General features: G+C 40.5%; 1 protein-coding gene across 7 annotated transcripts in view; it reads right to left on the bottom strand.

The window, feature by feature from the left end:
* LOC149078684 (plexin-B-like) overlaps positions 1-20169 on the bottom strand; it is a 316513-nt gene that overhangs the window by 42425 nt on the left and 253919 nt on the right. For all 7 annotated transcript variants that reach the window (XM_089240827.1, XM_089240830.1, XM_089240832.1 and 4 more), the window contains 2 exons: positions 19995-20079; positions 17712-17884 (listed from right to left, as the gene is read on the bottom strand). In XM_089240827.1, coding sequence (XP_089096953.1) covers positions 17712-17884; positions 19995-20079 — 258 coding nt within the window. The remainder of the gene's footprint in view (positions 1-17711; positions 17885-19994; positions 20080-20169) is intronic.

Raw genomic sequence — 20169 nt, 5'->3', positions numbered from 1 at the left:
GGTATATTGGTTTGTGTGGCTATCTATTCTTTGAAGTGATTCTTTTATAAGTATAAATATGCACTAAACTATTCTGGGGAGAAACAGATGAGCCATGAATTGGACAAGGGAGCCGCGGGACAGGGGAAAAAAGCTTGAGAACCACTGTTCTAAGATAAAAGTAAATACAAATACAACGCCACAACAGGCAAATTGCCCAACGAGGTGGCTGACTTAAGAACATCATGGATCCCCGAGCCATTTTTTAGAGGCCCTACCTACTACTGCTACACCACACATGCACCCCCCCCCGCGGAACCCCCCAACGAACCCTTAACGAATCGGTACATGCGGGAATGTGCGTGTACGTGTAGTGCAACCTGACGTAAAGTTTTGTTTCTGTGTAATGCTTGTTATGTGTAGTGCTGTCATCTGCCCCCAGTTTTTCTAACTATGAGTGAAGTGTTATGGTTGAATGATTTAGCGTTGTAGGACTGTTGCTCTCTGTGGCGAGACTTTTTAACGGGGAGATCGGCTCGCATTTGCGCCTTGAAGTTGGGAACCACAGAAAACCAACTTCAGCCGACCACCACTGTGGGGTTCGAACCCGGATCCTCGCATCACGAGTCCGGCACTATAACCACTCGACCACCACAGCGGCGAGAGGAATGGGAGAGGAATGGAAGGAATTCCTACTTCACGATTCATATTATGTACAGTAAAACAGTACATAAATTCTTCTTAACAGACGCCCTTCACACAGATGCCACCTTCCCCCCCCCCTTTTTACAAACAAATAATGATTTTACCTTGTATAATAAAAGTATGTATCTCAATCCCCTCATGAACGGTCACCCCTCTTTTACGGACAAATTTTTCCACCGCCGCTGACTGCAAAACCGAGCTTTCACTGTATGAATGTTGTCACAGTTGGGCTTGTTTCGTGTTCTTGCTGGTGTTGCTATTTGGTTTCCATATTTTGAGGTGACGATGGTAAACGCTTGAATTTTCACGTTATATATTATGTTCAGGGGTGACTCGAGAAAAAATTTTTACCCGTGTGGGACATATTTTTTGGCGCTCCAAACCACGATATGTTTATTGTCGACAAAGCTTATTTTTTTGGTCTTTCAACTTGGATTTGGCGCTCTTTCTACAGTGGCATCCAGTGAGGCTGCACGGCCCTAAAGCCGGCTCTGATCATGTTGAAAATCTGCCCGCTCAGCACCGAGAGACAAATTTTAAATGAGAGACTCACGCTGTTGTTGTTGTTGTTTTTGTTCATTTCTCACGGCCTGCTGAGGCTGTTACACCCAGTTTTGGTTGAAGATCGAAAGCGTTAAAACACCAACTAAATAAGCTGAAGAGAACCTTGATCTTGGAACGATTCGGTAAATCGAATGAATTTTCATTCCACGGACCGTAACTGGCACTGATAATCGTCATCACACATTTTTTTTTCTTTTTTTGGGGGGTGCAATGAATCGAAATATTCATTCAGAGGAATTATACATGGGAACATTCATGTCAAACACGCGTGTTTTGGACTTCTACCTTTTCTTCTTCTGCTTAAAAAAAGAGGGAGACACACCTTTTCCAAGGTCTAGGAAATAACATAAAAGAGTAAAAGGAGGGAGGATTCGGAGGGAAGATGAAAGAGAATTTCTCTCCTTCTTGTTACATACAAAAAGGAAAGGAAAGGACATCATCCAACAGGACTAGCGTGCCAAATTCGGTTGGTTGAATTTCATTTCTTTTATTTTCCTACTACGCTTTCTATTTTATATTATATATTTTTCCCTTTTCTTTTCCATTATTGAACCAAATTGCATCTGTCTTTCCTCTCATCCGTGCCAAGTCCGAATAAGCGAATGTGATTGACGATGATGGATAATGTTCCACGGTTAATTCCCCCAACGAGGAATGAATGCCGCGAAAGAGATTTTTTTTTTTCTAAGAAGAAGTAACTAGTGAAAATAGCGCCCAAATAAGTAAGAAAGAAAAGGCGATAGAAAAAAAAAATGAATACGCAATTAAATAAGAAAAATGTCTCCCCTTTTTTGCTTCTATGACCATAGAAATACGTTGTTTTTCCGAATAGAAACGGAAATGAATGTCCTTCTCTGTAATAAGCTTTATGATGTGATTAGATTAATCTTACGTTCACGTGCTCGTTGTTGTTCGAAATTAGAGCGAATACAGTAGCTGACTTGATATGAAAAGTCTTTTAGAAATAATTTGTACTAGAATCTCGAAGGTCGTGAAATGTCGGCTAAATTGGAAACATTGCGAACTGATGTGCGGAATGTACATAAATTAGGACGTAATTATCACAGGAGAAAATTTTCCAGCTGATTAACGATAAAGACGAGACGAATCACATGCCCAATCACTAAAAGGCCAGTTTCCAAGTGATTGACGGTGATTACAGAAATGTAATGAAAAGCTAATCACGGGTTTTCTACAAGCTTTCTTGTCCTTTTAGAACCGTTTCGTGTTTGACTATCCGTGGCCATAACGATCTACGAACGAATTCCCGAGTCAAAGAATGCGCAAGCATTTGCAAATTAAAAATATATAGGAAGAAAGAGAAAATCACCGTCGTCGCTTCTTCTTGCTACCACGGCACAACGTCGCTAATTACACGGACCAAATTAGCGCTAATCAAAAACAACGCGAACACCAAGACCAAGAGTGTAGGTAGGCTAATTTCGGCCGGCACCACCACCACCACAACACACTTGAAGAAAGATATAGAAAGACAGAGCGGAAAAGACAAAGTCATCTTGTTCAGAGACAGGACACAAGAGAAATATCAGCCGTCCATTTTGGAGTCTCTTTTTAAAAGAATGCCTGGAACGCTGATAAACACTCTGACTAGCAGCAACACAGCAAGAGTTCTCAAAAAGAGGGGCGCCGGGCGTCGTCGAGATTCAGTTGTTGCTTCCCTGGGGATCACTCCCCTTTCTAAGATGAGATTTCTTCTTCTTTGAGAAAGAGAGAGAGAGTCTTCCATGTCTGTTCACTCCTCCCAACCTCGTCTCACTACTAGATGGAGGTCATCTATTAACACAAACACAGTATATAAGACCTGCCTGCTCTCTTCCAGTATGACGGATGACCTCTCATACGTCAACCCATGCCATATTACTGCACGAGAGACTGAGACATTTCCACTTAATGAGGACACGACGTAATAACAAGAATAAGAACCCCCCCCTCCCCTCCTCAACATAGGAAGAGAAAGACTCTCGCCTTATTACTCTTCTGGAATCAGTGGGTTGCTTTTAGTTCCGGGCTTTTATTATTATTATAGCCCTTTCATATATATCCCAACGCACTCCGAATCCCAGAGTGTTGTTCCTTATATTATATTTCTTGGGAAATATTCGGGACCCGTAACCGAAAACCCAGCGTCAGCTAACTCACTTACACTCGGAAGTGCTGTCAAAACGCGCATTTTTCGGGTGCTTTATGCGACGACGCAATTAAAACTAGCGTGAAGACTACAACACTTAGATTAATGCCCCTAAAGTGTAATAAAACATACGGAAAATATTTTTTAAGTTTTCACTTTCAGTATTTAATTAAACTAGAGAAACTCGAAGACACTTCCATATACGTTACAAACTTGAGTTGGATCAAATGACGGAATCATTTTAATTTTGGCGTATGGCGTAAACGTTGAGACATAGTTAACGCATTGCGTTTGCAGTTTTTTTCTTCAAGACGGCTGATGCCAATATCTGACCACGATAATAAATGGAAGACATTATATGGAATTAGAAGAACCCAAATCTGCGTGAGATAATCTTAATTTGTCATTTTCCTAAATAAAGTAGAAGAACAAATTCTATGAATGGAATTCACTTCGGTTTTTGGCATACACCCTTGCGGCATTTGTGCTGATCCCCAGTGTTCGACTAATACCTGAAGAGCTTCAACAGAACGCTTGAACTAATCTGGGACAACCTGTTTCTTTCGCGTTGTGTTTTGTACTGACCTTCGAGGAATTCTTTCAGGAAACCAAATAGGTAAATATCACTTGTCGCGTGATTTGGACTACCTTTTACCATAGATTCTGCGCGTCAGTTCCGTAAACAGTGTGATACTCAACGTTGTCCTAGGAAAATGGAGGTTTGTCCAAGGACTTGCCGTCCTAATGATTTCCTACAGTGGTCAAACCACGTCGTATTTGTTATAGATGTGTAAGACTCAAAACAAGGCAGTAACATCCGTTTGCAGTGAAATGACCTATCACCAGGTCATTTGGCCACTAAGAGCGTCCTGTTTCAGCACCACTCACAAGGTCATGCTCTTCACAGCACACTACGTGCACATTAAAATAAATCGACTTCAAAATGGTCGATTACAGAACTCCTTCAAAGTCACGTAAGGGGTCCTCAACCAGAGCTTCGTGAGCTTGGATTGAAAAGTAAAAAAAATCCGAGGAGTTCACTTTATGGGGTTCATCTCAGTTCCATGAAGGAAAAATCAAGAACTTCAGAACTCCTGTTCTAAATAATTTCCACCTATTTGAACCCCAAAGAAAGAGGCTAAAATTACAGCAGCGACGATGACGTTAAATACATTGCCTTAAGATTGCTCATGCGCACCATCGATTTTGGCAAATCTTTGCCCAAAGCTCTCCAAGCAGTATTTGAATTTTACAAATTTTTAATAAATGCAATACAAATGCAGCGGTGGATCAATATAAATACGGTTTCCAGTCCTTAAATATTTCTTTTTTCATTTAAATGAAAGAAAAACCTAGAATGACTCAAACTGTCCTCGCATGAGAAATATCGATGTTCATCACACCGTAAAATTTTCATTCGGCTTCTAAGTAATTAAGTTCAGCAGTCGGAATGAAGACAGCGGCGCCTTAACACTATACTTCCAATTTTACTTCACCAGTTAATCGATAACTTTTAGCCCTGAGAATCACAGAGATAGAAGCAAATAAAAAAGAGAGAACATTTTTTCCGAACAATCAGCAAATTTCTCGCACCCAAGGAAATAAGGCGAAACAACAACAATCACAAAAGAAAACGAAACTATCAGATAAACACACAGAAAAAAACCAAGTAAAAAAAACCTTTTTCTCTTATTGCACGGCAAATAACGTGGCAAAGGACTAGAAAACAGTTTGCACAGCGCCTACACAATTTTGTACTGCTCTCCTACTGTATTTCTCCCCACACCACTTTCGCCGTGTACATATAAAAAGAACAAGAGCTTTGTTCCTTACGTAGTTTGTTGATTCTTATCTATCACATAATGCTCGGAAGCACTACAGTACTACTCAATATCGTATGGATATGCTTCTATTTTCTTACTCTACATTATCAGTTTATTTATTTATTTATTTTTGCCTCTTTCTATATTACTATTTCTTTCTGTTCTTCTCTTTTGTGCCGCAAATCCAATCTGATCCGGGAAAGAAAGCGTCCAAACGAGCCCTCGGAGTCTACTTCACTATTAAAGGATCGCGAGGGGGATCCCGTTGGGAGCGAGCTATTTAATGACAATGCCGCACTCAATCCGGCTACAACTATAACAGTCTGGCACAGGTTGGTAAGGATAAAAAAATAAATAAAATAAAATAATAAAAGGTAAGGAGAACCAATTAAACCGATCTGTGCTAGGGCCACCAACCACCGCACACCATGGCCAGCAGCAGCAGCTAACGTAAGTTAAGGATATACCCGGAGTAAACCTCTCTGTATCTCCAAGTTCTTTTCTCTTTGACTAAGCAACTACTGTATCGCTCCACCATCTTGTTGTAGTATCCTCTCTGCATCTCTTCTTCGGATCCAACATACATTCCTACTCCTCACGCTCCTGATCCCTTTTTTTTCTTATCCAGTTTTATCCTCTTTCTTTTAATTTTTTTTTCCTATCTTGAAGGAAAACAAAAGGTAAAAACATTAGGAAATCGTTACCGAATTCCGTAGAAAATAATTTTGTTGAAGTCTTTTTCGCCGACTATACTCTGGATGTGATTATCGAAATCCCAGTTCTTTTTCGGAAAATCGGATTAACACCTTTGTTGAAGTAAGATAATTGAACTGATTGATAATTACTGGTACATAGAAGACGGAGATGTAATACAGTCAAACACGGTTATAGAGACCTCGGCTGTAACGACACCCCGGCTACAACGTCAATAAACACTGGACAATAGTGAAACTGCACCCGACATGAAAATATGTAATTCCGAATGATTTTGACCCGTTGAACTCGAATATCACCATGAAAAAGTTTTATTGGCTCTTGTTTTTGAGGCTTTGCAATGTTAACAGTTTAACAACCATTTTGGTTTGAACAATCCACTTTTCACTTATGAGTTGAATGGTATTACTACAACGGATACAACTAGAGCCACCGATTTGGGAATTCTCATTGACGAGCGGCTTAGGTTTTCTGAACATTCTTTAGTGGTGGTCAAAAAAATCAAATAGAATGTTCGGTTTCATTTTCAAAAAAGTCTTTTCGCGTTCTCTTAAAGTCATCCTTCCGCTTTTCCGAGGCTTAGTTCGTCCTGCACTGAACATATATAGAATCTGAAACACACAAAATATTACAGTACAGACCTGAAAAAATTTCAAAAAAAAACAGTGCAAACACAAAAACAATGAAGAAATAAATGTATCATTCCTACCCCACTCTATCGATATCGCTGTGCGGTGATCTGACCGGATTCAGTGTACAGTAAAGTGGTTGTAAGATAGCCAAGGGAGACGCTAGATAATTATGAAATAAACCTATGTACCAAATTAAAAAAAAGAGGAAAAAGAAGCAACCGAGATGGGGGAATTCTATTCTAATTGGTATGCCATTCTAGCGACACCATAACTGCCTTATAAGTGCCTCTGAACCAGGATGTTTTAAATTCTGGTCATGAACGTCTATGTCCAGATGAATTTTCTATGTTCAGAAAGGCCACATACGTTGAAAGTTTGGAAATATCTGTACGGTCCTATAATTGTGTTTTGTTATAGAATTCATGATCTGCAACATATTTAAGCGGAATGCATTTGACCGGCATTCTATACATTTGAAAAATATATGAGATTGATCCCTCATCTCCAGGCCAGAAACCTATCAACCTCTCTCATATGGGAACCATATCCACAGCATACGCCAGTCGTTCTCAAACTTTTGTCACCCGCTGCGCCCTTGCCTTGATCAACGTTCGTCCGTGGCTCTTCAGAATAGTCGAACAAGGAACCCTTCAAAGCAAACTCATCCATGGCCTCTACAACAAGGGGCCCGGGACAATTATAATCAGTTTTCGTTTCTTAATACTGTAGAAGGGCTCATGAAAAGTTTGGCTTGGTGGCTCAACAAAGATCCCAGCCTGGGGACCCTGCTCCAGGATGTGGGCACATGCACACATCAATATGCCCAGCTCATCACGGTAACCCTGAGAGCTGCGACACACACTTTGAGAATCGCATGCGCTGGTCATTCAAAAATCGAAATTTTAATAGGTCTGTGTGTGTGCGTGCGCGCGCGCGCGCGCGCGCGTGTGTGTGTGTGTGTGTGAAAATCTATTCAAAAACTAATAAAGAGAGAGAATAGTTAGAATAACTTTGTCTACATACTTAATTTTTTTTTTGGAAAATAGTTATAAATCTTTTACATCGAGAGTACTCAAACTTTACGAGAGTGCGGGCCACTTGATTGATTCTCCCTCCAGTGATTTATTAATACGCCGAGGGTCACTGAGAGAGAGAGAGAGAGACACTTGAGTTATGTGGAATTGTGGCCAGTGCCGTCTTAAGCCATGGGCCCGGGGGCCTCAAGAGGAAAGGGACCTCACAAAAATGGGATCTGGTTCAGATTTTCGAAAGTTTGCTTGATAGGGTCTCAGAAAAATCATTTGGCCTGGGGCCCATGATGCTCTTAAGACGGCCCTGACTGTGCCGAAGGTCACTTAAGTGATCTGATGATGTGGAACTATGTCGCGGGTCACTTAAGACATATGTAAATGTGCCACGGGTCACTTGAGTGATCTGCAACTGTGCATCAAGTATCTTGAGCTATGTGGAGCTGTGCAACAAGTATTTTAATTTATGTGGAACTGTATACCACGGGCTGCTTAATTGTCCTGGATCTGTGCCGCTGTCATATTAATTTACGTCAATGACATGGAGCTGTACCACACTTAAGGACACTTAAGACATGTGAAAATGCATCGCGGGCCGATTAACACTGGGACTGTTTTGCTGGTCACTCGGGCGATCTGCAAATGTGCCGCTCAGTTCATTTTTAAAAATTAAGTTTGATGTCACGTGCCACATCCCATGACAACGAAAACCACATTCGGGCCGCGGGCCATGGGTTGAGATGTATATTCTACACCAGCGGTTCTCAACCTTTTTTAATTCGCTCGCGGAGCCCTTTTAAGTAAAAAATTCTACGGCGGATCCCTGTATAGGCCAATTTTTTAATTATTCATCAAAGTTACTAATTTATTTTTACTATTTAAAAATATTTATAACTATAATTTTTGTAATTTTACTGGTTTTTTTTTTTCCTCGAGCGGCCGCGGAGCCCCTGGAGAGTGTACCCAAGGGCTCCGCGGAGCAGCGCATGGCCCCCACAAGGGGGAGGCTGACAGGGCTCGGGACGATTCTCTTCATTTTTTTGTTTTTTCACGCCATAAATTCACTATAAAGAGGCCCGTGAAAAGTCTGATCTGGGGGGCCCGCCAAAGGTCCCATCCTAGGGGCCCCGCATCAGGATGTGGGGGCCATGGAGCAGCGGTTACTATGAAAATCACATCAGCTCACACCATCTATGATAGCTTGTATGTGAGGGTTTTTTTTTTCTGTGTATACTTTAAACTGAATTTTTTTCTTCAATATCGATCGCACGGCAATATATTACTTGCGGGAAATGTCTTGTCATAACTCTGAAAACAGCAGCAGCGGCAGCTATTGGGCACTAAAACGCGTCATCCTAAAATATTCAACTATTTGTGAACGAATGTTGACAGAAGCTTTCAGGAAACTGGTTCATGAAATTTTTATAGAAGCAAAGGGCAAACAGTGCTTGCCTGTGGTTTCGGGATCATTGCCTGTCAAGTTTCCCTTTAGCCCGCTGACGACACGAATGCACTGTTTTACCTTCCGCGGGTTTATCTAAGATGACGCCGAGACCTTCGTTCGAGAAGCCGAATTCCCACCAACATCTAGTATATTTACCTCTGTATTTCGATACAATCAAAGCAAGACGGCATAGGCCTACTCTATATGTCGAGGGCACTCAATCTTGAGGAGAGTGGGTGCCATTTTTTATTCGTTTCAAAACCAGTCGTTGGGCATTCAAAATGCGCTGCGAATTTACTGTGTGTATGTGTGTCATTTTATTCATTTATTTCCATTCATTCATGTTTATTACTGTGGATTAGGCTACTGTAAATGTGCAGCGATGACGTAAAGTGAACTGGAAATGTGCCACTTAAGTGACGTGGAACTGGATCGCGAGCCGCTTGAATGCTCTGAAACTGTCCAGCGGGTCACTTGCGTGATCTTTAACCATATACGCCGTGTAATCTGTAAATATTCCGTGGCTCACTAAAGTGATCTAGGAAAATGTGCGGCAGATTTACTGAAAAATGTGTCATTTCATTCATTCATTTACCATTCCTTTATGTATATTACTGTGGATTACTGTAAGTGTGCAGGGATCACTTTATCTGGAGATGTGCCGCGGGCCACTTGAATGATCTGGAACTGTGCTGCGGGTAATTTGTGTGACGTGGAAATGCACCATGGACCGCTTAAGAACTCTGAAACTCCATGGAAAGTAACTGTAAATATGCCACGAGTCAGTTAATGTGTGCTTAGGATATGTAAATGTGTCGTGGGCAGCGTGCGTGGGTCTCTGTAAATGTGCTGTGACCGCTTGAGTGATATTGAAATGTGTCGTTTGTTACTAAGCAATCTGTAAATATGCTGCAGATCACTAAAGTAATCTGGGAATGTGCTGCGGGCCACTTAAGTGATGTGAACTGCACGGTGGGTCACTTAAGTGATATGTAAATGTGCCGCTTGTCCTTTAAATGATCTGTAAATGTGCCAGTGGTCCCTGAAATGATCCGGGACTGCGCCGCGGGTCATTTTGATCTGTTAATATGCTATGGGTTCCTTAAGCGATCTGAAATTACCCCCTCTGTTCATTTTTACAAAATTAATTTTGATGTTGCGGGCCACATCAGATGGCTCTGAGGACCTAATTGGGCCCGCGGGCCACGGAATGAGCATGTGTGCTCTATGTACATATATCCTTTTCTAACAATCATTTCTACCAACTAAGACAAAAAAACAAAAACACACACAAAAAAAAAACGAGCAAGTTCCGCGTCGACGTCGACATTCCATCCGACATCTACAGGAAGTTTTCCAGCGGATGTCACGCACATTTGACCTCATAGCACACAAATTTTCCTTTATTGCCTTCTGCAGCGCCTGAAATGGAGTTTTGAGGACCCTACTACATAATAGACTACTACTACTACAATGCAGTGTTCCTGCACATCCATCCCCTCTCCCCAAGATAGGATACTGGCGAATTTATCACGTGATTCTTCTCCTTCCCATCAGCAAACGCGAGAAATTGTTAGATAAGAAAGTGAGAGGATGAAGAAGAAGAAGAAGATTAAGAACAAAAATAAGAAGCGGGGAAGGGGGGGGGGGAAAAACAGCTTTTATTGCAATTTTATTTAGCTTATCCACCTTTGGGATGGTAGAAGAGAGAGAAAGAGCTCTTTATCTTCTACATGCATCACACTGGGAATTCTTAAATGTTATGTGAAGGGAGATAGATACTCACTCCGTGGGTATGGTAGTCCCGACACACGAAGCTCGGGGAGAATCTCTCCATGGAAATGACACGTATAGCATGCGTCTTCCAGCTCCCACAAGACTTCCAATTGCTTTCTACTCCTCCGTTTTTACCCCCGTAGCTTTTTTCTTTTTACTTTCGGACAAGAAAGCACAGTGCTTGCTTCTCGTGTCTCTCCTACCACATCGGCTACCCCACTCCGGATCCACCCTTGAAAGTTTTGTGTTACTGCAGAGATAGCGAAAAAAGAAATATACAAGATAATACTTTTTACTTTATTTTTTTGCCCGCGTTGGAGTTCTATCTCTTGCTGAGGCCCCAAGCTTCATTACGCCCCCCGCGTTCTTGAAGCTGGAAAGCACCATCACTCAATGCTGCAGATAGAACACAAGAAGAAGATACCCCCTCTCTTCTCTACATTTTTTTTCCCCCTTCAGAATGAGAGAAAGTAGATAGAACGTTACCCAAGAAGATAGGAGGAGGTAGAAGAAATAGCCTTAAAAAATAAGAACAGAATAGAGAAGTTACAGAATACATACAAAAAAAAGTGTGTATAAATAAAAAAAAAAAATAGTAGGAATACTCGGGGAAAAAAACGACGGTGAAGCTAATTAAATGTCTCCCGTGATGCAAAACCCTGGGGAAGCCCCAAGTCAATATCTCGATCTTTTAAGCAACAGGTCCCCGTGGCCACCAAAATCCATGCATTTCTTATCTCCGCTTCTGGCAGCGCTCGCTACCAAGACTCTTTTTATTCATTTTATTTATTTATTTTTTATTATTATTCTATACGGCCCTGTATATATGTTTAACTTGCACTCCACACTTTATATATATAAGGCTCTCATAATATATTCTATATGCATCTATCGTGTGTATCCCATAAGAATTTATACGCGGGGAGAGACAGATAAACAATAAATCGTTCGATATGGAACAATGCTCGAGGAGTTGTATTGGGAGTGGGAAAATAAAGGATTTTTTTTCTTTTTTCGATGAAACTTGGAGTTGTGTACTGTGAGATTGTATGCATTTTTCGTTTTCGCTATCGTAAATTATTCAAGTGTACGTGGAACTCGCGAGTCCAGACGGGTTACGTGTGTTTCTCGCGATATTTCACTGCTGTGGCGCAATTAAATTCGTGTACGATCGTTTTTCTTAGAGATTGGATGTTGCAAAGGATATGGTTTAAATGCGTATAAAATTTGGAATACCGTACTTTTCTCCGTATAATCCGCGGATCATCTGTTAAAAAAGTGATTAAGCATTAAAAAAATATGGATTATCTACCGCTGTGGACAATCTGCAGAAAATTATGTTATCAGCGGCTAGTAGGATGAATGAAGAAACCATGATTTTGTGGGTAAATTGTGTATGACGTAAAAGAAAAAGCTGTATTTTCAAGCCACATGCTCTCCCTAGTTATGGATTCAATGAAAGCTCATATCGAAGAAAAAGTAAATGACGACTGCAAAGATTGTGGTGTTTGTCTTTTAGTCATACCTGGCAGTTTGATTAAGAAGTTGCAGCCTTTAGATTCCGGAATAAACAGGTCGTTTGAAAGGAAAGTTAGAGCCTATTGGGAAAAGTGGATGACTGAAGGAATTCATTCCTACACAAAAAGCGGAAATTTACTTCGAGCTTCCTATGCTGAAGTATGCCAGTGGGTTAGTGATGCCTGGAAAAAGAGGTAAATATAAAACAACAATGAAGCAAAATGTGGACTTGAAACTTTGGACTCTAATGATTCTAACTCTGAAAATGAAATTCCTGTTGATGACTGACTGTCTTTTTCGAATTAGATGAAGTACCGTTGCGCTTGTTTAATTTCGATTCATGTGAGTCTGAATTAGAACGATTTTTGATCGAACTGTAAATTTTGTTTTGTGTGTAAATAATGTTGTTGTTTCGTAAATAAATTTCATGCGTGCCAATGAGTTGACTATTGAAACACATGGTAAGTTTTTATTTATTTCTTAAATCCTGCGGATTATGCGCCACCGCGGATTATATGCAGGAAAATATATAAACGGTAGATAATATATATATATTTTTTCAATACAGCTGACTAATGCAATGTGCTTTTGGTATGGGGTATGTAAATGGCTTTTCCAATGGCTCCATGATGTCTAAAATTAAAGATTGGTAAACCTTTCACTCCAGGAAAGTTCCTGAATTTTTGTTTATCACAAAACATTTTGGGCAATATAGGGATTATCGTTAGGGGGTGCTTATTTCAATTTTCAATTTTTTTTTTTCACAATGCTTGTTGAGCTCCTTCGTCCCTCATATCAAATTATACGTATTTTCTCAGAAATTCATGCATTCCTGATCTCCGCTTATAGCAGCTACCAAGACCATTCGTTTTATTTATTTATTTTTCTTATTATTCTATATGCAACCTTACGTATATGTTTAACTTCCACTCCACACTTTATATAGAATCATAATAGTCATGTATCCCATGAGGATGTACGCCCAATGCTACCGCAATATTTGCACATATGAACGGAGCTTATGGGACACTATATTTTCCCGTTATTTTATTTAGAAAAAAAAAAGGTGAGAAAAATCCACTTTCAAGTACCTCCGTTGTACCGCGGTTAGATAATATAGCAGTCCATGCAGCACTTGTCTGTCGCTCAACTTGAACAGAGTGAATTTGGAAATGAATTTTAATGTCCTAAAGGAGTTTCTCTTACGTCGCAACATGACACCATAATTGAAACGCCAAGAAGCGAATCCATTCTTCGTGAATTTTTCTTTTTAATTTTGATAGACGGAAATGAAATTCGTGAATGGTTTATAAATTCATAAAAAATTAAAGTAATTGGTAAATTGGTATATTTGAATTTGGTTTGTGCGGAAGAAAAGTTGTTTTGACGAAAAGGAATTCTTTTATAACGAGTTAATAAATTAAATTAAATTAATAACAAAAATAACGGAAGAAATATTTCAATTTTTTGTCGAAAGAGGACGCTGCAGTAAAGGAAATCACTGGAAAAATGCAAATTAGATTCCTATAAGATGCAGAGTGTACGATTGACAGCTCATTTCTGCATTTTCCTGTTACTGGCGCTTACAAGAAAGGTTCCCACTGTGATGTTAACATTAGTGGAAAGAAAGAGAACACCATCGGTGAAGTTGTTTTACCTCAGCCACGAATCACTATCCGAAGCTTTACAAATGTTTCGAGCACAGACGAGATTGAAAATGTCCATGTCCGACTTTTTTACAGCATCCTCTATCGACAAAAAATTTGAACAAATATTTCAGTTCAAATTTTTGTAACTGAATACTATTTTTGTAGTACTAAATATTTGTAAAACACTAAATATTTCTTTCCGTACCAAATAAAAATCTCCTCACGTGGAAATACCTTTTTCATACACAAACCGAATTCGAATTACAAATCTCTTCCAATTTTTATGAATTTTAAACTGTTTACAAATTTAAAAACACCCGCTCTGGTATTAAAAAAATAAATAAACTTTATATTGAGGGTGCTATACTTGTTTTCCATGTCCAGACACGAATTCATCACAAAATCCGTTCGGACTAAGGAGGTTTTCATATCAACCCTATTGCATGTAAGAATTAGTTGACGCATTTAAAAAATCAGCATGCACTTTAGCTATTCAGTCCTAATATAATTTAATTATTAATTTTGATCAGACTAATTTTAGTCAGACAATAAATCGACCAGTACACAAATTAAAATTTATTCAAACCCAAAGATGTGTATGACGAAACCCCTATTATTTTAATCTGTATCATCGACTTCAACACAGCTTAGTTCTGATTCTAACTGCATATACTGACACTGACTGAAAGCAATAAATGTATTCTCCCCCCTCATCCGCCCTCGTCTTCGTAAGTCTTATTCTCTGTATTTCCAATAAATTTTTACATTGAAAGATAAAAGTGCAGAATGTGCATAGAATATTATATGTAGGCATTATTAAACTAAAGATTTTGCCGATTTTTCGTTTCCAGCACTGTCAGTCTCACACAAGGATGCTTCTTTCAAAAACTTAGAGTTATGTTGGTGACTCCGTTCCTATCATCCGTTGCGCTGGATGAAACTCGGATGGAACGTCATGGTGAGATGACCTTGGTCGAACAGCATCGTGAACCTGACACCTTCGGCATTGGCGTGGGATGCCCAGACGGCCGGCATCATAGCGTCGACGGCCTGTTTGATGTGGCACGGTGTAACGTCGTGTTCGCCGGCCAACTCCTTGCACCTATTGGCTATCTCGCGAGACAGTTCCACAAACACCCATTCCGATCGACTGGGCCACGTCGACACTACTCGCAAGATGGTTATCGGGAAACAAATGCTTGTAGACGGCACTGACGGATGGGAGATACGCCAAAAGACTGTCCGGACTAATCTTCCTCTTCAACTCTCCAGCCTTGTAGACGAGAAGACCTTTTCTGAAAAGCAACAACTGCCTCTGTCCTTCCATTATCGCCAAACATATGTAGTCTTTGTCCTGTATTGTTTCACGGACTGCCTTGCGTGCTACATCGATCTCCATCGTGGAGGTCTTTAATCTCAAATTAACTGCGTTTGCTGCGAAGGCACTCACTAGCTTCATGTTGAATTTCTTCATCATGGTTGAAAGTTGTCTCAGAGCATTGTGTTTTAGATGCAACTGTCTATTGTGAAGTTGCTTCAACATGACCATCAGGCCGGCACAGTAATCGTAATCGGTGCTCTTTCCTTCCATGCAATGCAACAGCGTGGCGTTGACTGAATTCTTCCTCATATTGTCAAGCGTATGAGACAGACTGCTTACATTGAGAGACAGATTGGCTATGTTGAGAGACAGTTGCTCAATGCTCAGCTCCAAGTTTTTCTCTACGCCACTCCTGAGGATATTATCCGGAAACAAACGTGCGTCGACTTCATCGCCGGATGACAGGTAAGTCGAAGGGATCGTCCTGCCCATGTTCTGCGTGTTTACTTCTCTGGCATTGTAGAGGATCGCACCGGTCTTGAAGCGCACCATCTGCTTCTGGCCTTCAGCTATGGCCAACATTAGGTAGTCTTCGCCTTGTATCGTTTCACGGACTGCCTTGCATGCCGCATCGATCTCCATCGTAGGATGTGGTTTCGAATCAACGGCTTTCGCCACAAAGGAGTTCACCAGCTTCTGGTTGAATCTCTCCATGATGGTCGAAATAAGCCTCAGGGTGTTAATCTCGAAGAGCAAATTTTGTTCGTAAGAGTTATCGAACATGGCCGTCAGACCCGCACAGTAATCGATCTCATCTTCTTCATTTCCCGACATGTTCATTTCAAACTGTGGTCCAGTGAGACGTTGAATCGAAGTAATTTAACCCGTTGAGGCACTTCCGTATTGACTATTTTGAATTAGAAGAGAACGTCCGTAAAAGAATCCACTAGAAACGTCTTTAAACGCTATACTGAATTGGCATTGGTCCAGACAGACTCTCGTGCCCACAGAACCACGCAACGAATGAGTTTCGAACAAAGCCAAATGTCCAAACTATTAAAAATGCACTTCTTCAGGCTTCCCCTCGATAAGATAGTGAAATTCGATGATTGAGAAAGATTTTTATATTGATAGCCCTTTTTTTCCGTTTTTATCTGAAATCGGACACCAGTCAAGAGAAAACAGAACAGACGGAGCACTACCAGGCTCTGTCGTTTACGCGATTTTTGCTCATTACCCCGGAAGGTGCGGTCGTGCCGGAGAAAACACTGAAAGACAAGGATGGGAAACTACAGGCCCCTTTTTCGTAGGATTATGCATTCGTTAATCGTTATACATATTAGTGTATACATTCATACATATATACATTAGTTATACCTACAGTACTTATACAATCGCTGTGACAATATACATTCATTCGAGATTCAAATATGTAATACACAAACTGTAGATGCAGAGTTAAAGAAAGAAAAATCGGGAGTCCTATCAGGGCACCCAAAGGAAAGGACCTAACTCATGTCGTAAGTGACTTTGTCTAAATTCCAGGTCCTATCCTTCTGCGCCCGACTTTAAGTCTGTGTAAACGCGTCTTGTTGTCAATCTAGCTGATTTCCGTGGAAGGAGGCACTGGGGTGCCGGAGCCCACCCTTTTTTTCATCATTATTCGGCCTCCCCATTAGCTTGGTCTTCACTTAGTAGTCAAGACAGATACCAACAAGGACACGAAACAAGCACAACTCTGACAACATAAATACGTTAGGGCCACACACATGCAGAAACACATCACGTATTCAGGCATGTACCGGTGAAGAATGTGTACGATGTGCATGTGCGTTTTAGTTGTTTTTGTATACCGGTATCGCGAGACACAAATTAGCTCGCTAAACCAATCAGCATCCTTTATAAAAATTCACATTACATTCAGAAAAATAATCAATGGAATGACAGTTCCTCATTTACACAATTTGGCAGATACATAACAGAATCTGATAAATCATGCCATGTATTGCACTTACATAGATACGCAGTTACATCACACAGTAATCACCATATCAGTTTCTGCAATTTCCTAGTTTTTCGCACAGTTTATTTTACTCTTTTGTTGCTGTATTTAAACTAGGACAACCATTATTTTTTAGGGGCTTTTTTCATTGTTATTTAGTTTTTATATTCATTTTCCTTATTTTTCACTTTACTTTCATTGCATTTTTCTAGCTACCATGTTGGTCAATCTGCCTGTTGCGGCCTCTTATTTTGTACATGCAACTGTATACGCCGTGGCGATCTATACTGATGAGATGGATATACCCAGAAATACGGTACTCAGATGGGTTCCTGCACTTGCTATTCAGTTCTGTTCACTTCTACAAACTGGCGATTCAATTATTACAATACTGAAATAACACTCACCCAATCGATGCGTGGAGCTGGGCATGTTGTAGCAACGGGATCGAGGCACGAATCGCCGAACTTACAATATCCATCACACCAAGCACACTGGTACTTACGTTCTCTGGTCAGACAGAGCGAGCAATCGGCTCTTCCACTATGGCTACCGAGCAGATTGCACTTGTACAGAGTAACTGCGAGAAAAATAAAAGATATCGAAATCGTTACATAAAACCTTTCTATCTCGATATCATTAAATCAAATTTAAGAAATTAATGAGAACCAAATTTTTATCAACGCTTCATGAATTAATACAGGGAGTCCCATAAGTTAGTAAATAGTTTAAGAATTCAGAAAAAAAAGTTGAAGAAATCTGTATATTTTTGATTGTGGAACGCGAATAAAAGTTACTCTCTCACGCAGAGGGAGTTTTTTTTCTTTGGTACAGAAGAAAAGATAATTCAACTTTTTATCGATAGAAAGCGCTGCACGAAAGCAATCCAGGAGTGATTGGACCTGAAAATTTCTCCAATCTCTTTTCTTTGTCCTAAACATATGTATAGACTTGACCAGTGATTTGTGAGGCAAATCAACTTCGCAAATAATGATTCATTTACGCCACACACAATGAAAACCCTATGCGAGCGCTATTAAAAGAAAAATTCTTCAGAGATGACCTCTATTTAATCATACAACCTGCATTTTATGACTCCGATTTGCATATTTTCAGTGCTTTGATTTCGAGCCACATTTTCAGATCACTCAAGTTACTCACTGTACATCTATTTATTATGTAAGCTATCCGCGGCACATTTATAGATTATGTAAGTTATCCGCAGCGGAATTTGCAGATCACTTAAGTGACCTAGTGCGCTGTTTCATATCGCGCAAGACGTCGGTGGCACATTTTCTTGACCCATGGCACATTCCCCGATCACTCTTCAATGATCAGGAACAGCACCGCAAGTGATTGCGGTGTTGTTCTAGATCACTTAAGTCACACGCGGCACATTTACAGATTATTTGAGTAGCCTGCAAAATTATGTAAAAATTAGGGAATGCGCCGCATATCACTTGGGGACTGAAGCGCTGTCCCAGATAACCTGAGCTGCCCGTGCCACATTTCCTGATCGCAAAGTGACTCGACGCGTGACACTTTTAGAGATTAATTAGTGGCCCGCGAAACGTTTTCAAAGAAGTGGCCCGCATTCTGCAAAAAAGGTTGAGCACCCTTACCCTATTTAAACCACGTGTGTGTGAAACATACATTAAAAAAATCCTAAACAATCAGCTAATGTTCTGACGAATCTGATGAAATTCGAGATCTTTAGGCAATTTGGCTACTGTTTCAAGGGAATAAAATTAGCGTATTGGGAGTAGGGGAGGGGGCAGTAGAAAGAATTACAGAGTCTTTACGTTAATCAAAGTCCTTTTTACTCATGCAGTGAGTTACAGAGCCCTCCCAACTCGTATTATAACATACCTACGGTAATTTAAAGCTCCCTCCGCTCTCGATCGACGGCTGTAAGTAAGTAAAAGTTGATCACCGGAGCGGTAATTTGTCGGGCCCGCCATATATAGCGGGGACGAGGAGGAAAAAGGAAGATACATTCATTAAAACCCCCCGGTAGTAGAATTCGACTTAATTTTTCACTTTCTGAAACAAAAATAACAATCATAATAATAATAACGGATGGATATAAGCTTTCCCAAGCTCCGCTAACACCACCTTCATCCAGTGAGGTTCAGAAGGAGTGTGTATGTGTGTGCAGAGCTAGGCTAGACCGCGTGTGTGAACCTTGCGGGCTGCTTGCTCTGCTTCACAATCTCACACCCTCCTTTCACTGTCCCGTATTGATGACTAATGGATACGGAACTAAATCAATTACAGTCGTGTCAGGGAAAGGAAGAGATGAGAGAGTGCAATATACACAGAGAGAGAGAGAGAGATTCCCTGGCACCGCAGCTGTTTTACGCGACGATCCAAGGCACCAAACTAAAAACAACAAGGAAAGACCTCGCCAGTGGCGGAGAAGGAATTGCAGGTGCGTAAAATACATTTGGAAAGGTTTCGGAGAGAGACTAGTATAAGTGCATGAGGTGGTGGTAGGGGTTGCTGTGATATTTATGAGAGGTAGTGGAATGAATGAATGAATTCCACTGGAATCGTGGGAGGGGCCTAAACTACGGAAGAAGGGGATTCTAGGTAATTTACTTGAAACTTTATGCAAAAGAATCATTTATAAGGTGGCAGGCGGTAAGGGTCGGGAAACACATATGGAAGGTTGCTCGGAATTCGCTTACCATTAGTCTTGTCTATGAACGTATCATCATTCCACAACACTATGAGTGTAGCTGAAATTTTACCAACTTCCGCCTGGTATGTGTACTGCAAGAGAAAAATAATAAGACCATAAAAATGACATGAAGTATTATAATTCCGCCTCATTTCATATATACCATACAAATATATTTTTTT

Source organism: Pholcus phalangioides, unplaced genomic scaffold (genome assembly GCF_987345545.1).
Source record: "Pholcus phalangioides strain wild (caught in Gottingen) unplaced genomic scaffold, Ppha-v1.0 ptg000013l_1, whole genome shotgun sequence".
Taxonomy (NCBI): Eukaryota; Metazoa; Arthropoda; class Arachnida; order Araneae; family Pholcidae; genus Pholcus; species Pholcus phalangioides.
Note: the sequence above shows the minus strand (reverse complement) of the source record. Positions and strands in the feature narration are given on the sequence as shown.